The sequence below is a fragment of the Jaculus jaculus genome, chromosome 8 (assembly GCF_020740685.1).
Source record: "Jaculus jaculus isolate mJacJac1 chromosome 8, mJacJac1.mat.Y.cur, whole genome shotgun sequence".
Taxonomy (NCBI): domain Eukaryota; kingdom Metazoa; phylum Chordata; class Mammalia; order Rodentia; family Dipodidae; genus Jaculus; species Jaculus jaculus.
In genome coordinates, this window is record NC_059109.1 from 44,052,622 (window position 1) to 44,073,818 (window position 21,197).

Here is a 21,197-nt window from a genome sequence, read left to right on the forward strand (position 1 = left end):
GGGAACTGAGAAACTGGGGCGGGCTCGCTTCGGGAGGACAGCGACAGTGTTCGCGTGGCTCCGTCCTGCCAGGATCTGGTAATCGGAACTCCTTTCCACTTTGGTCCCCCACCTTACCCTCTACCCCGTGGGGTCCCAAGGGACCCAACATAAAAGCAAGAACAAGAAAGAAGATATTATTTGTGGGGTTCTTCCCTCAAATCTGATTGGCTGGAAGCACTGTTCCTAAGCTTGGTGTTCCAGCTCAGCCCTCCACGGTGGACTGTTTTGTTTTGAACTGTAATTCCACCTCTCACCTCAGACTTACCTTTGGGTGTGAGGCCCTGGATTTCCTATTTTTTTTTTTTTAAAGCACAACTTATCAAATACTGTGTTCTCTTTTCAAACGCCATTAGAGGAAGCAACAATGGAGGTTGGATGGGGTGCCCAAGCCACCATTTATTTATGTTTGATTTGAAGCTTTCCACATAATCTTGAATGCAGAATTGGGGAAAACTGTATTGTTAAACACAGCCATTATGACAAGTTAAATTACGTGCTTAGGACTAAATAAATCACACCAAGAACATAAATCAACTACTCAAAACTTATCATGTCCAAATCCTTTACTATTATTTATGCTTATGAGGGGCAATATATACATATCTTATTTGAGAGAAAGAGGCAGATAGAGAATGGGTACACAGCCTCTAGCCACTGCAAATGAACTCCAGACACAAGGACCACCTTGTGTATCAGGGTATCTGGCTTAACGTGGGTACTGGGGAATCGAACTTGGGTCCTTAGGCTTTGCAGGCAAGTGCCTTAACCACGAAGCCATTTCTCCAGCCCTCTATTTTCTTTAATGGTGGAAACAGTAAGTGGGATGACCCTTATTTTACTTCCTACTTCTACATCTAATGATATCACATTGGAAGCTTGAAATCAAACATTCATACCATGGAAATCAATAAGTGAAAAAAATCAGGGCTAGACAGGTTGACTGCCTAAGACTTAGAAAGATGGTGAAGAAACAAAATGATAAAGATTAACCTATGGTGCCAACTCTGGGGCTGGAGAGAGGGCTTCGTGGTTAAAGGCACTTGCTTGCAAAGCCTGACAGAGCAGGTTAGATTCCCCAGTATGCACATAAAGCCAGATGTGCAAATTGGCACAAGCTAGAGTTCATCTGAAGTGGCAGGAGGCCCTGGCACACCTATACTCACTCTTTCTGTCCTGTCTGTCTTTCTAAAATAAATATATCTGTCAGCTCTATGCCTGCTCTCCAGTAAGTAACCACCCCCCACCCTCATGCTCATGAAAGCAAGTCTAATTTAACTCAGTGAGTCACGCACAAAAAAGACGTGAAAGTGGGAAGGAGAATCATTAGGAATAATGTGTTTGGCGGGAAGGTTAAAGGGCCATCTGCAGACCCCCCGTGTACTTCACAACTAACCTGCAAGCCGAGATGTGTCCACTATTGCATGTGGCAGGAGAGTGATGGGAGTAACTAATTGCTCTCCGACTGGATTTAGGCCCATTCTATAGGCAGGAAATCATGCCAGAAATCTAGCTAGGGACTTAGGCCTTAGAGGAGAGCCCAATACCGTGGTTACGCTAATTGGACAGCATGCCACACTATATTCTAAAAATATGTTTGTTCCTTGGATGTACTGTCCACAGCCTCAAACACAGAAGTTTCTTTATGCTAAGAACAAAGGTGATTACAGAGATCCACGGACGACCAAGTTCCCAAGAATACACAAATAGTTTGTGCTCAGCTCTAAACATGACACCTAAACTGCCCCCCGCCCCCAAGCCTTAGAAGTGGGAGTAAAAAGAACATTAAGAGCAGGAGGATGGGAAACAGTTCTCCAGAATGCTGTTTTCCGGATACAACGAATCCACCACATTCATGGACTCACAGCAGATGGGGTCTCCTGCACATGGCATCATAGGCAAGGGAGGGAGGAAGGGACCTATGAGACCCCATATCTCCTGGAGGTAATAGTGGAAATTGATGATTGCTGAGAGAAGGGAAGTAAGGGGAAGCCACTGGAGGATGGCCCATTGTCTGTAAGCAGCCTCCCACCTGTTATTGTGCAAGGGACCCTGATTTAACTCAGTGGGTCAAAAAAAAAAAAAAAGGCATGGAAGAAGAATGAGGATCTAATTAATGGGAAGAACAGAATCCACTGCATACATGTATAAAATTATTAAAAATTAAAAGTCAACTAGAGTAAGTACATTGTAAAGAGCATAAAATTTGGGGAAATACTCTTCCAGTATTTAAAATTTTTTTGCTTCAGTAGGGGATTCTGTTCATTGACAAGCAAGTGAAACTCCAACGCTACGCCTTTTGCTTCAAGGAAAGGAAAAAAGACTTCAAGGAAAGGAGAAAAGACTAGCTAACACTCCCAGGAGCTACTAGGCTTAGCAGCTACATGCTCAGCAGGGCCGGGCATTCCGTTGAGATTGGCTTATACACAGCTTTTAACACCCAACGCTGCTTGTTCTACATTTGTAAATGATGTGTATCACGATCATTTTACTATCACCATCTTTGCTCCCCGGGAGCTGCCTACAGCAGCTCACCACCAAGCTAGGCACTGAAGCAGGTTGGACAGCCTCCTGGCCCTTCCACCCACAGGTCCACACCCTCACCTCTGCTCTTAGTTTACTGTTCTTCCATGGAGATAAACACAAGATGATACAATGACATCAAAAGAAAAGAAGTTTCCAGTAGAACCCAAAGCAGACAATTTAGTGTGCCTAGTCCGGGCCTTATCAGGGAGGCTGCCTGTCAGCAGGGAGGGATCTGGGCTGGTCTGACCACTGCCACGTGGAGAAAGTGAGGGTGAATCCTAAACAGTCTGAGAGCCATAGGTAACAAATGCCCTCCTCATCAGATGCTGGCTGTTTGGGGCCTTCAGGGTAGGAGGTTCCAAGGCGTCTGAATCTCCTTGTGCAAGCTGTCACGTGTTTTAAAGTACACAAAGCTGAGTTTTCTACCTTTCAATGAACTGTGAATGGATTTCAATGAGTGCAGGTGAGCTCAGTTTCCTACATGTAAACTGTGAATCACTGCTTGCGATTTGAATTTTTCCTTCAAATGTAAAATAAAACACAACAATCAGGTAATAAGCATAGGATTTTTAAAAATCCTATTATCTAGTGGCCTTGTTTGGTAACTTTAGGAAATGTTAACAACAAATGCAGGAAAAAATGTGAGAAAACCTTAATTTCCTCTTTACCTTCTCCTTTGTCACTCTCCCCCTGTCCCCTTTTTAAAAAATGCTAGTCAAAAATAAAAATGGTACAGTCTAGGGGCTGAAGAGATGGCTCAGTGATTAAAGGTACTTGCTTGCAAAGCCTGATGACCCAGGCTTGATTCCCCAGTGCTTACATTAAGCTGGATGCATAAAGTGGTGCATGTGCCTGGCGTTCATTTACAGTGGCAGAAGGCCTTGATGCATCTGCTCGCTTGCTTGCTCTCTCTCTCTCTCTCTCTTTCAAAAAGAGTCTACCCAATAGCTCATTATCTGAGTATCGAGGTAGAAATCTTTGATGAAGTCTTTCTCCAGCTAAAGACAATGAAACTTTTGATTTATGATGCAAACAACTGTGGAGATTAACTGAAAAAAAAAAAAAGTCTTCATGCAAGTTGCTTTTGAATGTCTTTTTAAAGTTATATTGCAAATAATATACAAGACCTCTCTGGCTCACAAGGAAAGTCAACGTTGCCACTTTAAAATCTTTTGTATCTATCCATCCATCTGCCTTAGAAAGGTAGACAGCTCAGTCTCAAAGACGCTTTCCTGAAGACTCAAAGCAGACAGTTTAATCTGCCTCATCCTGGCCTTTCCAGGAAGGCAGCCGGCCAAGCAGGGAGGGTCTGGGGTTGCTAAGAGCGCTGGCCACATGAGAAAAGTGAAAGCGAATACAAACAGGTAAAGTTAAAGTGCTTTTCTTGCAAGCATGAGGACCCAAGTTGGTTCCCCAGAACGCACATTAAAAATGTTGGGCAGGGCTGGAGAGATGGCTTAGCAGTTAAGCGCTTGCCTGTGAAGCCTAAGGACCCCGGTTCAAGGCTCGGTTCCCCAGGTCCCACGTTAGCCAGATGCACAAGGGGGCGCACGCGTCTGGAGTTCGTTTGCAGAGGCTGGAAGCCCTGGCGCGCCCATTCTCTCTCTCTCCCTCTATCTGTCTTTCTCTCTGTGTCTGTCACTCTCAAATAAATAAATAAAAAAAAAAAAAAAACGTTGGGCAGGGCTGGAGAGATGGCTTAGCGGTTAAGCGCTTGCCTGTGAAGCCTAAGGACCCCGGTTCAAGGCTCGGTTCCCCAGGTCCCACGTTAGACAGATGCACAAGGGGGCGCACGCGTCTGGAGTTCGTTTGCAGTGACTGGAAGCCCTGGCGTGCCCATTCTCTCTCTCTCCTTCTATCTGTCTTTCTCCCTGTGTCTGTCGCTCTCAAATAAATAAATAAAAAATGAACAAAAAAATATTTTAAAAAATGGGCTGGAGAGATGGCTTAGTGGTTAAGCGCTTGCCTGTGAAGCCTAAGGACCCCGGTTCGAGGCTCAGTTCCCCAGGTCCCACGTTAGCCAGATGCACAAGGGGGCGCACGCGTCTGGAGTTCGTTTGCAGAGGCTGGAAGCCCTGGCGCACCCATTCTCTCTCTCCCCCTCTATCTGTCTTTCTCTCTGTGTCTGTCGCTCTCAAATAAAAAAATATATATATATTAAAAAAAAGATTAAAAACGTTGGGCAGGGGATTGGAGAGATGGCTTTTAAAGGTTAAGGTGCTTGTCTGCAAAGCCTAAGGACCTAGGTTTGATTCTCCAGTACCCACATAAAGCTAGATGCACAAGGTGGCACATCCACCTAGATTTCGTTTGCAGTGGCCACAGGCCCTGCCATTCCCTCTCTCCTTGCAAATAATAAATTTTTAAAAAATGTTGGGCAGGGTGGTGCATACCTGTACAGTGTTGGAGAGGCAGAAGCAGGTGGATCCCTGGAGCTTGTTGGCCAGCTAGCCTAATGGGTGAGCTCCCGGGCAATGAGAGATTGTCTCAGAGGAGGAAGATGGTGTTCTTGAGGCTGACTGGAGGTTGTCATCTGGTTTCCACACACATGCATACATCCACATATATGAACATTCACATACATGCATTATTCATGCATTATTATTTTTTTAAAGAAACATTTATATATACAGGATCCAGACAAAGCCAAATACCAGACCGCATTGGCTTTAGCCAGATTTCCTTCTATGGCTTGAGTTCCACAGGAGATGCTACCAGAAAACTCAACAGGAGGCTCCCACCATACAAGGAGGGCGCCATGTCCCAACTCATCCAAAGACAATCCGTTGTGAGATATGGGGCCAGACTACGGGCTTGAATCTTGTTACTGTGCCGTGTCACCATGGACAAGTTCTTTTCCTTTTGTAACAACAAATGGCTGTGGTGAGCCCTTGTGAGTAAATAATACAGAGCACTTCTGGAGCACAACAGGTTAGTGATTAGTACTGTACTACATTCCAAGGGTTCCACACAGTCTGAAGAGAAGATCTGTGTCTATTTAGTGAGAATTAAACAACAGAGAACTAGAAAATTATGCTCAACTGTTAGCTTAGAAAATTATACATAATTTTATTTTGTATTATTTTATATATTTCATATATAACTTTGAGGGATACATTAAAAATGCATAAATACTTGTCAGTTTTTCTACATTTAAGGCAGTACCAACTTTTCTCTTGTGTGGTGCCTTGTCTGTGAAATGGAAGAGGCAAGCAGAAGCCCCATCCATATCTGTACCAACACTGAGTTTCCATTTTGCCCACCTCAGACTCATGGGGCCTCCTCAGCTCACAGTAATGATGACTTTAGGCAGACTCTGAAAAATGGCCAAAGTGGAAAAATTTAAAAAGAAGGCTAAAGCTTGCTCTCAAGAACTGGTACATCTGTAACATTTAACATCCATTCTCATTCTTCGCAAGTGGGGCAAACCATTAAAAGCACAGAGATGTCCTGATTAGGATTAATGAGTGAAGTACAGCACTATTAATGCTAATCTGGTGTCACATGTCCACAAAGAGCACACGACGCGTGGTAAAGAGATGAAGTTCACTGTGTACCATGAGTTAGTTGATGGGCACTACCTAAGTGCTTCCAGTCGGTCTCTGCATTGCAGATGTTCCTTCTGACCTGGGAAACTTAAAGAGTGCACCAACTTAACGTTTAGCATGGAAGGTATTGAAGGCTAACAGTAAAACCTGACTTTTACTTACTTTTCTAATTTTGCTGGAGGCAAATTAAATTAAAATTTAAAATTTTAATTTTGCTGGAGGAGAAATTAAAATAAATTTCAATCCAACAAGAACTTGTTTATTCTTACATGGAGCTACTTCCCCCCTCCCCCCCCAGGGTTGGGTCTCACTCTAGCTCAGCCTGACCTGAAATTCACTATGGAGTCTCAGGGTGGCCTTGAACTCATGGTGATCCTCCTACTTCTGCCTGCCAAGTGACGGGATTAAAGGCGTGCGCCACCACGCCCAGCTCGGAGGTACCTTTTCATAGGCCCTGATGACCTGGCAAAGAACATTTTAGTTGAGTGGGAACGCATAAGCTTCCTCTGTCGCCGGTAGCTTTTCCTCCAAGCTTCCTCTCTAAGCTTTCTGGAGTTCAGGTTATTGTAATGATACAGTCAGTTGAGGTCTTGGAAAATGAAATGTATATTTAGGTGCTAAATATTTGGTTACTGAAATTAGAGTAACCAGGAAAAAAAGCATGTATTATAACTAGTAGTATAAAACCCTGGTTCAGACGTCACCTCCTCTATGATGTCTCCCTCTTAATTATGCATATCCTTTGATTATAGTCCTTGCTAAATTGTATTCTGGCACATAAATACTACATATCTAGCAGTTTAAGCTGACTGCATAAAGGGCTGTAAGCTATGCACACTAGATATTCACAGCTGTTGAATAATGTTTTTAAGCAGTTCACTTTAAATTTTTTTGTTCATTTTTATTTACTTATTTGAGAATGACAGAGACAGAAAGAGGGAGGGAGGAGGGAGGGAGGGAGGGAGGGAGGGGGAGGGAGGGAGAGAGAGAGAGAGAGAGGGAGGGGAGGGAGGGAGGGAGAGAGAGAGAGAGAGAGGGAGGGAGGGAGGGAGGGGAGGGAGGGAGGGAGGGGAGGGAGGGAGGGAGGGAGGGAGGGACGGAGAGAATATGGGTGGGACAGGGCTTCCAGCCACTGCAAACAAACTCCAGACGCATGCGCCCCCTTGTGCATCTGGCTAACATAGGTCCTGGAGAATCGAGCCTTGAACCGGGGTCCTTAGGCTTCACAGGCAAGCACTTAACCACTAACCCATCTCTCCAGCCCTATTTTTTTTTTTTTATTGTAGAGAAAGAATTGGTGTGCCATGGCCTCAGCCACTGCAATCAAACTCTAGATGCTTGCACCACCTAGTGGGTATGTGCAACCTTGCTCTTGGCTCATCTTTGTAAGCCTGGCTTACATGGGATCTGGAAAGTCAAACACAGGTCCTTAGGATTTGCAGACAAGTGCCTTAACCCCTAAGCCTCAGTTCACTTTTATTTCACCATTTGTCTCAACCAGCAAATCAGGTAACTTACTGTATTGAAATAAGTGACAATTTCTACACTCCAGATTTCTACCCCCAAAGTATATCTACTATAGACTTATAATTTTCTAAACTGTCTTTCCATTTCATCTTCCTCCAAATTTATTTATTTTTCTTCCCCACCTCTATGATTGGGCTCTTATTATCTTGGAGTTTATTCCTGAAATAATCCTGCCTGCAAAATACCATCTTTCAAGTCTTTCTCCTTCACAGCAATTGTGAAGCTAAGGCACCTGAGGGGCGCTGTGGGGTCCGGCTGTTGCATGGCTGGTTAGCAGAACATGCAGGGATACTCTATCTCCTCAGGGTATGCCCAGCAGGTGCCATGTGCTCTCCCCTCCCATCCTCAATGTGCCCTGGAACACCCCAAAGGACTTCTCTGCCATCAACGATTGACCTCAATTGGGTGGAGGCCAACTGGTACTTATATCACACAAGTGTGGTATTTTTGGAATTAAAATTACAGTAACTACTTTTGGTTCAGAACTACTTATATTATTATTTTGATGAACTCTTACTTTGTAGGCCAGGCTGGTCTCAAACTCCCATATTCAAGCAATCCTCCTACCTCTACATCCTGGGTAACTAGGACTACAAGCATAAACCATTACACTTGGCTCATTCTTGACTTATTATGCCTAGGAGCACTAAGTCCTTCATGTTTTCAAGCTTCCATTTTTCTAAGCTTTCCATTAATTGGCACAAATCTTGATACTTTAGCATTTCAGATTATGCAATCCTTCCTCATTTCCTGTACATTTTTTTTTAAACTAGAAGCACACAAAAAGAATCACAGAGAAGCCGGGCATGGTGGCGCATGCCTTTAATCCCAGCACTTGGGAGGCAGAGGTAGGAGGATCACCATGAGTTCAAGGCCACCATGAGACTACATTGTGAATTCCAGGTCAGCCTGAGCTAGAGTGAGACCCTACCTTGAAGAAGAAGAAGAAGCCAAAAAAGAACCACAGAGAAAATATGAATTAAGATGCCATAAACACACAGTGACATTAGGAAGAAGAGATCCTCCAACAGAACTATCTCAGCCATGGAATGAGGATTCAGAAGGATGTATACATACTATAATACATTATGCCACAGGTTTGGTCCCACACAGACCTAGTTCAAATCCCAGCTGGGGCACTTCTGAGCACAGATGGAGTGGATGTTTCTGAAATTCTATACAGGAGGCCTGCTGCAAAGTAGGCTGTAGCTCCCACCAAAAGTGAGGAAATTACATAAGACTAGCTCATCTTAAAAGGTAAGAATATTAATACACAGAAATAATGTTTTTGCCAAGACCCTAGTAATTTACAGGTAAAGCTGAAACTAGGCTTAAGATATTACTGATTTAATAAACACACAAACTTGAATGCATACTTTCAAAGTATGTATTTACAGAGTTCATGTTACTGTATTGGGAAGGAAGACCATTTATTACGCACCATCCTATAGTTTCCTTATAAGATACCATTTATTTATCCAGCAGACTGGTGAGCCACTGATAAAAAGTGCAAATGAAAATTTTAACATATTACACTTGTAAAATAGTTGATGCTTTATAAAGGTTACAAATAATGCATATCATTTGAATGCAAGTCATACTTTAAAAAAAATTTTGTTTGCTTTTATTTATTTGAGAGCGACAAAGTTGCAGATAGAGAATGGGCGCGCCAGGGCCTCCAGCTACTGCAAACGAACTCCAGATGCGTGCGCCCCCTTGTGCATCTGGCTAACGTGGGACCTGGGGAACCGAGCCTCGAACCGGGGTCCTTAGGCTTCACAGGCAAGCGCTTAACCGCTAAGCCATCTCTCCAGCCTGCAAATCATACTTTTAAAAATAAGACTGCTACTAGGTGAGGCCAGCGATTTTTCAAAGCTCATTTGTATAGCACCTTATATATTTGAATTAAGTGGGGTCGGTAGCATTACATTATCTAGGCAAACCATGCTTTCCCTCTAGCCCTGCCAACCTAACTAATGGAGACACAGAAAAAAAAGCCAGAGCTCATAAAACTGTGCTCACCTCAGACTGACTATCACGCCACAGCAAAGCACCTGGCATGCTAATTGTGTCTCTTTTTCCTTCTTTAGAAGAGACCTCGAGCAGACCCTGATCAATTCACGCTTCAAAAGCAAAACCTTGCACTCTTTCCTGCAGACTGGCTTCCTCTACCCTTCTAATCCCTACATTACACAATATGACAGGCTCACCTTAAAGCAAATAGGTACTATTACTGCCTTCTTCAACAATTCAGAATATGTCCCATCAATAACACTAGTTGAATGAAGTAGTGGCTAATTCTTATCAGCATGAAACAAGTTACTCTTTCACTTCTTCACTTTGTAAACTGAGGCAAGGCCCACCATGAGGCAATGTAATGAGAACATTTCTTTGAATTCTCAACTATGATTTGAGATGCCATTTAATTTTTCACTTATACTCACTACTATAATACATTAACTCACAGCACCACCTACCTTTCAAAGGAGGATTAGAAAACTAGGTTTGCTTTTCACATATGCTCTTAAGTTTACCTAAACAATTTGTTGTGAAATTAGGTCCATGAGAAAACAAAAATCTAAAAATATGAGCTTCATTTCACATTATATCAATACCTGAAGGAGTACACCTAAGTTTCTTGTCAGTGTTTCAAGGGAAAGGGTCTGGCCAGTAGCACAGATCATTTTCATCTAGCACAAAACAGAACAACCTGTGTTGACTGGAAATTAGGGAGGGCAGAACCATTTTCATTTTCTAAAAATATTTTTTGTTTTTTATTTATTTATTTATTTGACAGTGACAGACAGAGAAAGAGGGAGGGGAAGGGGGAAAGAGAGAGAGAGAGAGAGGTGGGCGGGGGGAGAGAGAGAATAGGCGTGCAAGGGTCTCCAGCCACTGCAAATGAACTCCAGACGCATGCACCCCCTTGTGCATCTGGCTAACATGGGTCCTGGGGAATCGAGCCTCAAACTGGGGTCCTTAGGCTTCACAGGCCAGCGCTTAACCACTAAGCCATCTCTCCAGCCCCCATTTTCATTTTTAAAGGTCCAATATTCACTGATGTTTTCATATTCACATGTTAACTGGAAGGCCTATTGTGTTGTCCTAAGAAGTCTCTCCAATATGAAGTAATTTCCCCTGCTTAAGTAGGATAAAAGATGCCATAGTACAAAATTCCATTTATTTCTGTCATCTCAGTGCGATGCCTTTATGTACTAGAAATGAGTAATGGTGTGGGAGGGGTTGGTGATGCCTTCCTCAAACCAATGCCATGCTTTCACTTATTTTAGAAATGACACTTTCCTTATGCAAGCCTAATCACTACAGAAATAGGAGAGGAATTATTTTGAGATGGAATGCACAGGCATTTGCATGAAAACGTAAGTCAAATCCTAAGACACGCCTTGCTCTACATATTGGGTGTGAAAAGCTGTGATGTCTGTGAGGCAGGCTGGGTGGGCGTCCACGCTTACCACAGCCATAGGGAGATGGAGGCACCACCACTAATGGATGCCTGACCATGGAAAACAGAACTCAAGCCAAGTGTGGGATTGTTTTTGGTGCTCATGATTTTTCAGGTTAAAAAAAAAAATTCAGAAAAAAAATGCCCTCAATTTCAGGTTTTTAAAATACTCTATAAGATGCACATACATGGTAGCACATGCATCTGGAGTTTGTCTGCAGTGGCTGGAGGCCCTGGTGTGCCCATTCTCTCTCTTTCTCTCCCTCTGTCTCAAAAACAATTTTTGTTTTTGAAGTTTATTTTGAGTCAGGCATGGTGGAGCACGCCTTTAATCCCAGCACTCGGGAGGCAGAGGTAGGAGTTTGAGGCCACCCTGAGACTACATAGTGAATTCCAGGTCAGCATCGGCCAGAGTGGGACCCTACCTTGGAAAACAAACAAACAAACAAACAAAAAAAACCAAACCAAAAAAGTTATTTTGTAAAACACATAAATAGTTGTATGACAAAAACTTTGAAGACGTTTTCAAAAAAACAGCTTAAAAGTAAGTAACTGAATGAATCATTTTCTTAATACCTGATATATTGGAGTACTAATTATTTTAGAAGGCTCTTTTGTTAGAGTGTACAGTTCATCATGTCATACTTAATTCAACTTGTACCATACAGTCTTTCTTCTGATAATTTATGTCAACTGACACTAACAGGAGCCTTTCTGTGAATTAAATTACCATTCATTATCATCCAATTTAAATACCCCGTTTGCCAGCATCACAGAGTTGCCAAAAGGAGAAAACCCATTCTAACCTTTATAATTAGAACAGATTTTGTATTATGGATGGAATAAAGAGGGCAATCCTTGTCTTTCTACTCTTTCTAAAGCTCTTAGCCACCCCTTCTTTCTTTTCTTTTCCCTCCCTTCTTCCTCCCCTTTGTCTCACTGCAGCCAAGGCAGGCCTAAGCTTGTGCTCCTCATGCCTCAGCTTTCCAAGTGCTAGCACCACAGGTGTGAGCCACCATGCCTGGCATAACAGCTGCTTGAAAAGTATATTTGATTTATTTGAGAGAGAAAAAGAGGGAGGGAGGGAAGAAGAGAAGGAGAGAGAAAAAGAGAGAATGTGGGTGCACCATGGCCTCCAGCCACTGCAAACAAACTCCAGACATGAGCACCACCTTGTGCATCTGGCTGTACGTGGGTACTGGGGAACTGAACCTATGTCCTTTGACTTTGCTGCAAGCACCTTAATTGCTAAGCCATTTCTCCAGCCCAGCATCTACTTTTAAAATGTCATATTAATTTTAAATTCCTTCCTTCCTACTATAGAGGCCCCTTTGAGATGTCCCAGAGAAATCACAAATGTATATCAAGGTTTTATTGAACTTCTGGAACCAAACAAAAGTAAACAAGAAATTTTTTATTTCCTCACACTTGACTGCATAATATAAACTTGATTGCAGTGCTCTAAAAGACAGTGTTTTATATATAAATCACTAGTAACTTAAAATATTTGCTAGGAGACAACACAATGTATTTCCACATATTCCAACTGAGCAGTTCATTTTGATGACTTAGATGTTTTAATTATAATTTCTTATGGAACAAATAACCACTTTTTTTTTTTTTAAAATTTGAGAGTGACACAGAAAGAGAGGGAAAGAAAGAGAGAGAGAGAGAGAGGATGGGCACGCCAGGGCTTCCAGCCACTGCAAACGAACTCCAGACGCGTGCGCCCCCTTGTGCATCTGGCTAACATGGGTCCTGGGGAATCGAGCCTCGAACCGGGGTCCTTAGGCTTCACAGGCAAGCGCTTAACCGCTAAGCCATCTCTCCAGCCCCAAATAACCACTTTTTCTTCTTTGGAAATAGTGTCCCTCTGCAGCCCAGGCTGGCTTTGCAATCTCAGTGCTGCTCCCACCTGAGCTTCAAGCACGAGGATTACAGAGTGAGGCACCACATCCCGCTTGTGTTTCTTCAGGCAGGGTTTCTGAATAAACAACTCTTGGCTTCTCATAGGTTTGTTTTATTCTTCTTGAGAAGTTCACAGTGTTATAGAAGTGAAAAGACTAGAAACATATATGGCTTTATATACATAAAAATTCAGTAATGTTGCCACAACCCCTAATAGAATGTAATCTTTTATTTACTATATTATCCAGAATAAAGTTTTATACATATTTAATTGTTCAAGTATCTCTCAAGCAGTATTTAGAAAAGAGGTTCTAATGCTGACAGGCATCTCTTTGAAGCCCACTTCAAATGTCAACAAAATTAAGGTAGACTTGCAAGGTTTTCATTTTACAATGTACCCTACATTCTCAAAAATCTCCAGTGAGCCAAGAAGTGACTAACATCAGTCTTCTCCTTCTGGACAGCACCAGGGGTTAAAAAAGGATCTGCCTGAACAGAAGCTCTTCTTTATTTAGCCAGAGTTCGTCAGCATACCACCACACAGTTCCACCACACACACTGATAATGCAGACAGCTCAGGTTAAAGGCTTGCACCTTGAATAAATAAATAAACATTCCATCTACTTCCTAAACACCTAGTCACATGTGTTGCTAACCACCACTCTGGTCTTGGCGGGCTAAGCAAGCCGGAGAGGATTCTCTAGGTTTGCTTTGAAACTTTCAAGAAACCTGGTAGCCAGTTCATCATCAACCACTCGGCTGTCGCTGGACATGGTGACCGTGATGAGCTGATGCTGCTTCAGTTGCGTGTTCCCCTCCTCATCCTCAGTGAGCTTCAGCACAGGGCGGAACCTCCCAACAGCCAAAATGCAGGCCTGAGGAGGGTTGATCACTGCAGAAAACTCGTCGATGCCGAACATCCCCAAGTTGGAAATACTACAAGGAAAAAGAACACCTCTGAAAGTGAATGTGGCCCAAACCCGACTTTACTGAAAATTTGTGCTATCCTACTGAACCCTTTTCCAAGTTATTCAAGAATATCAGCACACATAACAAATATATCTACTATCAAACACAGCATTGAACAGGTGGGCCTAAGCAGTGCGATACATATAGCAAGAAAAAGAAATACAGGGCAAGTACTAAAGAAAAGGATTGAAAATTATTTAGATGAACTGATCACACATATAGAAAATCTAAGATTCCACAGATAAATGTAAGATTAATATATGAATTTACATCACTAGATAAAAGGTTAATTATATCTACATGTAAGTTACTAACATTCAAAGAATAAAGATTAAAAGTAATACCCTTTATAATGGTATCAAAACATGTATCAAGTAATTCAATGAAAATATATGGCCTCTACAGTGAAAACAATAAAACATAAATGAAAGAAATCAAAGAAATGAGAAAGATGCAATTATTGTGAAGGTTGCCAAGTTTTTCAAGCTGGTCAAAAGATTTAATGCAACCCCAATCACAATCCCCAAAGGCATACGATGTGTGTGGGCACACACATACAAGTGCATGTGTGTACATATGAACAGTCAAATAAGATAATCTCAAGCATAAACAAAATTGGAAAGGTTACAGCTTGGTGAGCAAGAGACAGATAAACAGGCCAATGGGAAAGAAAGAAATGGAATCCGACCCGTTTATACATCATTACCTTTTCAATGCTATGGAGTGACATCTTTCAACACAAAATCCTGGGTTCATGCCAGATTCTTACAGGGGAGAGAAGAACTGTGACTTCTACTTCCCATCCTGCTAAATTCTCATTCTAGGTGGACTGTGACCAACATGTGGAAAGTACTTACAATTCTCAGTGACAGCACAGAAGAACTTCACTGGACATGCAACAATGCCCACCAGAAAACAAACAGCACCAGCCACGAACACAAATAATGATAAAGAGGACACTAAAATCTACAACTTCTGTTCATTAGCAAACATCAGATAGATAGTCCATGGCAAAACAAAGGGGTTTGAAATCACAGATCACACATATCCCACGAGCAGCTACTGCACTGGAACTCCAGATGCGTGCGGCTGCTTGTGAGCATGCACAACCTTGCACGCTTGTGTCACTGTACGTCTGGCTTTCATGGGCCCTGGAGATTCAAACTTGAGCCCTTAGGCTTCGCAGGCAAGTGCCTTAACTGCTAAGCAATCTCTCCAGCCCAGGTCTGGCCTCTTTGAATAGCTTTAAAAAGGATGGATGCCAGGGGTGGAAGAGGGTGCTGCCTAAGCATACGAGCTCGAGACTGACACTCGGTGTGCACAGGACTTGGATCCGGGTGTGTATACCGGTCATTCCAGTTTTGCTGGGAGTGGAGGCCGGGACAGCTGGGCTTGCTGGTCAGCCAGGGTGAGAGTGGTGATCTCAAGGCTTGGGGAGCAACCCTCTTCTCTTTTCACATCTGTGCACATCTGTACAGCGGTGCACACACTGTGCACTCCTTATACACATACTGCAAAATACACACATACACACACACACACACACACACACACACACACCCCAAGAATAATAAATGCAAGACTTCAAAAGGCACTTTAGCTAAAAGACAACTAAATAACTAATGAATTAAAAGGTATGCAACAAAATTTTTTAGGAGTGAGAATTGGTGCACCAGGGTGTTAGCCACTGGATTGGAACTCCAAATACCTGTACCACCTAGTGGGTTTGTGTGACCTTGCATTTGCCTCACCTTTGTGCGTCTGGTTCACGTGGGATTTAGAGTAGAACAAGGGTCCTTGGGTTTCGCAGCCAAGCGCCTTAACCGCTTAAGCCATCTCTCCAGCCCTGAAACATCTTTAATTGGTACTTTCTTGACCACAAAAATACCACTACAGACTTCCAAAACTGTTAAAATTTAAAAGCCTAATATTAAAATGTTGACAAGCATACAGAGTGCATTGGGAATTCTCATGTCTTGCTGATGGAAATGCACATTCATTCTGAGAAACTGGCAAGACCTCTCAAAGCTTTAAATCTAGGATTTCTACTTCTATATCTATACAGCAAACTGATGCAAACACATTCACAGGACAGAAGCAAGAATGTTCAGAGCACTAGTATTCGTACTAGCACCAAGCTGAAAAGAACAATACCCATCATGAATAAACACACACTGGCAATTTACACAACAGAGTATGGCACACAACAAGGAATACATGGCTGTTTCACATAGCAATATGTAAAATCTCAGAGTAATGATTAGCCAAAAAAAAACTTAAACAGTATGCTAATGTCTCAGCTCAAAAATAATGGTTTCTTTTTTAATTTTAAAATATTTATTTGCAAATAGAAGAGACACAGCCAAGGGAAGGGGAAGGGAGGAAAGCAGAGAGGAAACGAGAAAATGCACCACGCTATGCATCTGGCTTTATGCTGGTAATGGGGAATCGAACCTGGGTCGTTAGGCTTTGTAGGCAAATGCAAACTTGACTGGTCTGAAGAGTACTTTCAAATATTCTGCCATCTAAATCAAGTGTTGAATCTAAATTAATTTTTTTTTAAATAATGTTGGGCACAGTGGCACATGCCTTTCATCCCAGCACTCAGGAGGCAGAGACAGAATTGCTGTGAGTTTGAGGCCAGCCTGGGACTACAGAGTTCCACGTCAGCCTGGGATACATACAAGGAAACTCTACCTCAAAACAAACAAACAAACAAACAAAAAAAACCCAGAAACATTAAAATACCCCCCACACACACACAAGCAAATGTTTCAAATAAACCATGAACAATGATGACATGGACTGAATAAAGAATTTATCTTTACCTAAAAGACCCTCCTTGGTATTCTTCAGGTAGCAGTTTTCCATCTCTTGCTTTCTTTGATAGAGCCTGAGAAAAATTCAGAGTATAACAAGATGTTATAGTGAATTGTGGCACAAGGCATACTCTCATTTTTGATATGTCTTGGCTTAATTACATAAATAGTAGCTAGTTATGGGTGTGGTGGCCTATGCCTTTAATCCCAGCACTTGGGAGGCTGAGGCAGAAAGATTGCTATGAGTTTACATCAGTATGGGCTAGAGCAAGCCCCTACCTCAAAAAAATTAAAAAAAAAAACACACACACAACAAAGAATTAGCTAGTTATAATTTCTCTAACCCAATCATAGGCATCCAAGAAGTAATTGAAGCACCTTTACAGTTTCATGCATTGTATCTGGCCACAATGATGCCCTGCACAGATCGCATAGCAACCAAAGCAGTATGTCCGCGATCCCATGATCATCAGTTCTCACCTTTTGGTGTTTGCTCCATTTGCATCAGTGACTTGTAATATTCATAACATATAAATGGCAAAAGTAAAAAACAGATTTCTGTATTTCACTTCTCAACATAATGTTATCTATTACAGTTTTCATGCAAAATGACCTCTACAGATTCATGTGCCTACAAATTCAATCCCTAGCTGGTGGTATTGTTTTCAGAGATCTCAGGACCATTAGGAGGGGGGGCCAACCTGAAGAGCCAGAGTCTTGGGTTACTGGAGGGTAAGGCCATAAGAAAACTAACTGATATTGCATGTATTAGTCTTCTAAATGATTTTTGTCTGCTTAGCATTCTAAAGAAAGTGCTGCAAATCAGTCATTTCTCTAGTATTATAATTTGGTTCACTAAGTTCTGAATTGTTTCAGATACACTGTCAGAACTGAAGCTACAGTGCCCTAGAAAATGGCTTCTTTTTGGTTCTCGATCCATAGCAGAAAGAAATGTGTCTTAAAAGCTAGTCCAATTCACACTGCCACAGCAATGTAATCATGTTCCAGTTTTATATGACTCTGGATAATACTGATTTCTCAGACCCTGCAGAAGAAATGACACTCAGAGTGGCATTAAGAAAAGCAGTTTAACTTTTCACTCACTTGCACATTGGATTGGCTATCATTCTGTTATTATTAATTTTCAGTGCTTCAAAAGCAAGAGGACAGAGGGTGAGTCATCATATATTTAAAGAAAAACAATAATGGTGCTGGAGAGATGGCTTAGTGGTTAAGGTGCTTGCCGGAAAAGTCCAAGGAGCTGGGTTCGATTCCCCAGTACCCATGTAAAGCCAGATGCACAAGGTGTCGCATGCATCTGGAATTCTTTTGCAGTGGCGAGAGACCTTGGTGTGCCCATTCTTTTTCTGCCTTTCTATCTTGCAAATAAATAAATACATTTTTTTGAAAACCCCAGTAATGAATTAATTTATAAGGGGAAGAGAAAAAGGAAGTCATCATCATTTGGACAGATTAAATCCATCTGGGGCTTACTTAATATTTTACAACACATAGTCATGACATACACCATTACCATCACAGTTGATAACTATTTAATTTGAAGCTATAGATGACTTTGTTTTTGAAAATAGCACCATTTAAAAACAATCTCTAAACTTCCCAAAGAAAACAAAGTGAAAACATGGCAAGTTAGAGGTATCATCAAAAAATTTCTGAACAGAACGCTAGTAGCACTAGAAGTAGCTCCAAGAAATGACAAATGAGCTCACAAGAAATTAACACATGAAATAAACTTCTGTACAAAGAAACTACCAACAGGGTGAACAGATAGCCTACAGAATGGGAGAAAACCTTTGCCAGCTAGCTATACTTCAGATAAGAGGTTAATATTGAGAACATACAAAGAAAATATAAAAGTTAAATACAAAATCCTCCCAAACTGTCAATCAATAAAGGGGTCAATGAACTGCAGACAGTTCTCAAAAGAACTCAAAAGGCCAGGTGTGGTGGTACATGCCTTTAATCCCAGCACTCGGATGGCAGAGGTAGGAGGATTGCCCTGAGTTCAAGACCACCCTGAGAACACAGAGTGAATTCCAGGTCAGTCTGGGCTAGAGTAAGACCGTCTTGAAAAAAACCCCAAAAACAAACAAACAAAAACTGAGAAGAACAAAAGGCCAATATATATTTTAAAAAGTGTCTAGGATTGCTAAACTATCAGAGAAATGTGAGCTACACAATACTGAAATCCCAACTCACTTTAGTCAGAATGACTACTATCCTGAAAAAAATAGCAAATGAGCAAGGATATGGGGAAAGAGAGGAACCCTTCCGCACTGTTAGAGCCACTACAAAATTCAGTGTAGAGGTTTTGCAAAAAGCTAAAAACAGAACTTCCAGATGACCCAGCAACATCACACCTGAGTGTATACCCAAAGGACTACAGCCTACTTCAGAGGACACTTGCTCATCTACGCTATCACCAGTCTTTTCCTAACAGGACGAAAATGCGACCACCTGAGATGTCCATCAACAGTGAGTGGATGATGAAAAGATATATAAGCAATAGGATTGTATTCGGTTGCAAAGAAGGTGAAATTATGAAATCTGTAGGAATATGGATGACACTACAAACACTGTATTAGGTAAAATAACCGGACCTAGAAGGACACATAGTATGTTCTGTCTCATATGTAGTCACTAGCTTCTACATGTCAAAAATGTGTATCTACAGCAAAAGTGAGAAAAGGTCCGAAGAGTAAAAAGGGGCCGTGAGACGGGGGAAGAGAGGCTTGAAGTGAGGGGCGAGGGTGACAAGAGAGCAGGGATACTCGCGGGCCACGGGGAACGCCGCAGTAAAGGGCACGCTGGGAAAATGGGAGGGGCAAGTGATTTACCCAAAAGAGGATGAAAATGCCAAAGCAAGCCTACTACTCGGTAAGCTAATTAAATACAAATATCTAAACTGATCTCAACATCACTGTATTTCTGGTAAATGAAGCAATTACAGATGTATCCTATTTGAATATATTTATAAAATTCTGAATTTGAAGTGAAAAATGAAGAGAGCCTTCACTGCTCTAGAACTTATATCAGACATAAAAATGCATAATTACAATTATTTATATTTTAGTAATATAATTATGCATATGATTTAAACACACCCATATCATATGAATTTGTATAGATACTTTAAAAATATAAATTATACCTCAACATAACCTGATGGATTATAAAGCTGTAACCAAAAAAAAATATAATTCAGTTTCATGAGCAGAACATTCATTCCTGTCAATGAATTGTAGATTGGAAAAGGTCTAGTATGAAGAGAATCACTAGATTCTGAAAAATCTGTAATTTCACTAGAATCTCCTAGTAATGTGGACTTGAAAATCAAAGCCCACATTATTGAAAGCATTCACTTGAAAATACATAACAAGGTATGTTCTAGCAGTATTTCTACCATATATGTATCTTTTATTTATAAGCAGAGAAGAGAGAAAGAGAATGGGCACTTTAGGGCCTCTTGCCACTACAAATGAACTCCAGATGCATGCACCACTTTGTGCATTTGGCATTCTCTGGTTACTGGGGAATTGAACCTGAGACTTTAGGCTTTGCAAGCAAGCACCTTAAACTGCTGAGCTATCTCTCGAGCCCTTCTACCATATTTATGTCTTGTTAATTCATTCAAAAATTTACTGGGGACTGGAGAGATGGTTAGTGGTTAAGGTGTTTGTCTGCAAAGCCAAAGGATCCAGGTTAGATTCTCCAGTAACCATGTCAGCCAGATGCACAAGGGGCGCATGCATCTGGAGTTTGTTTGCAGTGGCTGGAGGCCCTGGTGCACCCATTCTCTCCACCCTCCCTCTTCCCCCTACCTCTTTCTCTCTCTCAAATAAAGAAAATTTATTAAAAAACATTCATTGGGTATTAGGTAAACCTTGCCTTTTAAAATGGTTATGATAAATGAGGAATTAACGTTGTTATTGTATTACTTTGTTCAGAGGACACACCCTTGACTAACCCCACACTGACACCCTTGGGATTACCATGGGGCTCTCCCTGCCTGTCCTGCTGCTGTGAGGTCCAGCTGGAAGGCTGCCAGGCCTGCCTCCTAACCTCCTCAACTTGGCTTCTTTCAGGATGCAAGGGTTGCACAATGCAGGCACAGCTATTTCAGGAATGTATTATAGTAGCAAAGCTGCTACACTGTTTACAATCACAGAAAAAATCCTGTAAGAGTTAAATTTTAATGTGCATAAAATATAAAATTCTAGCTGTACAATTCAATAAATAACATTTACCTGGCGCTTTACATGCTATTTCAACATTTAATCTTCCTCAGCTTCACAACAGTGGAATACATGTATTCTCCGTGGGGCTAAAACCCCATGGTGAATAAAAGGCATCAACAGTTGTTCCCTGTTCCCACAG

General features: G+C 41.7%; 1 protein-coding gene across 1 annotated transcript in view; it reads right to left on the reverse strand.

The window, feature by feature from the left end:
* Window positions 1-13,102: 13,102 nt before the first annotated feature.
* Pdhx (pyruvate dehydrogenase complex component X) overlaps window positions 13,103-21,197 on the reverse strand; it is a 61,574-nt gene continuing 53,479 nt past the window's right edge. The window contains exons 10-11 of the mRNA XM_004660814.2: window positions 16,809-16,873; window positions 13,103-13,947 (exon numbers count right to left, since the gene is read on the reverse strand). Coding sequence (XP_004660871.1) covers window positions 13,689-13,947; window positions 16,809-16,873 — 324 coding nt within the window. The 3' untranslated portion in view covers window positions 13,103-13,688. The remainder of the gene's footprint in view (window positions 13,948-16,808; window positions 16,874-21,197) is intronic.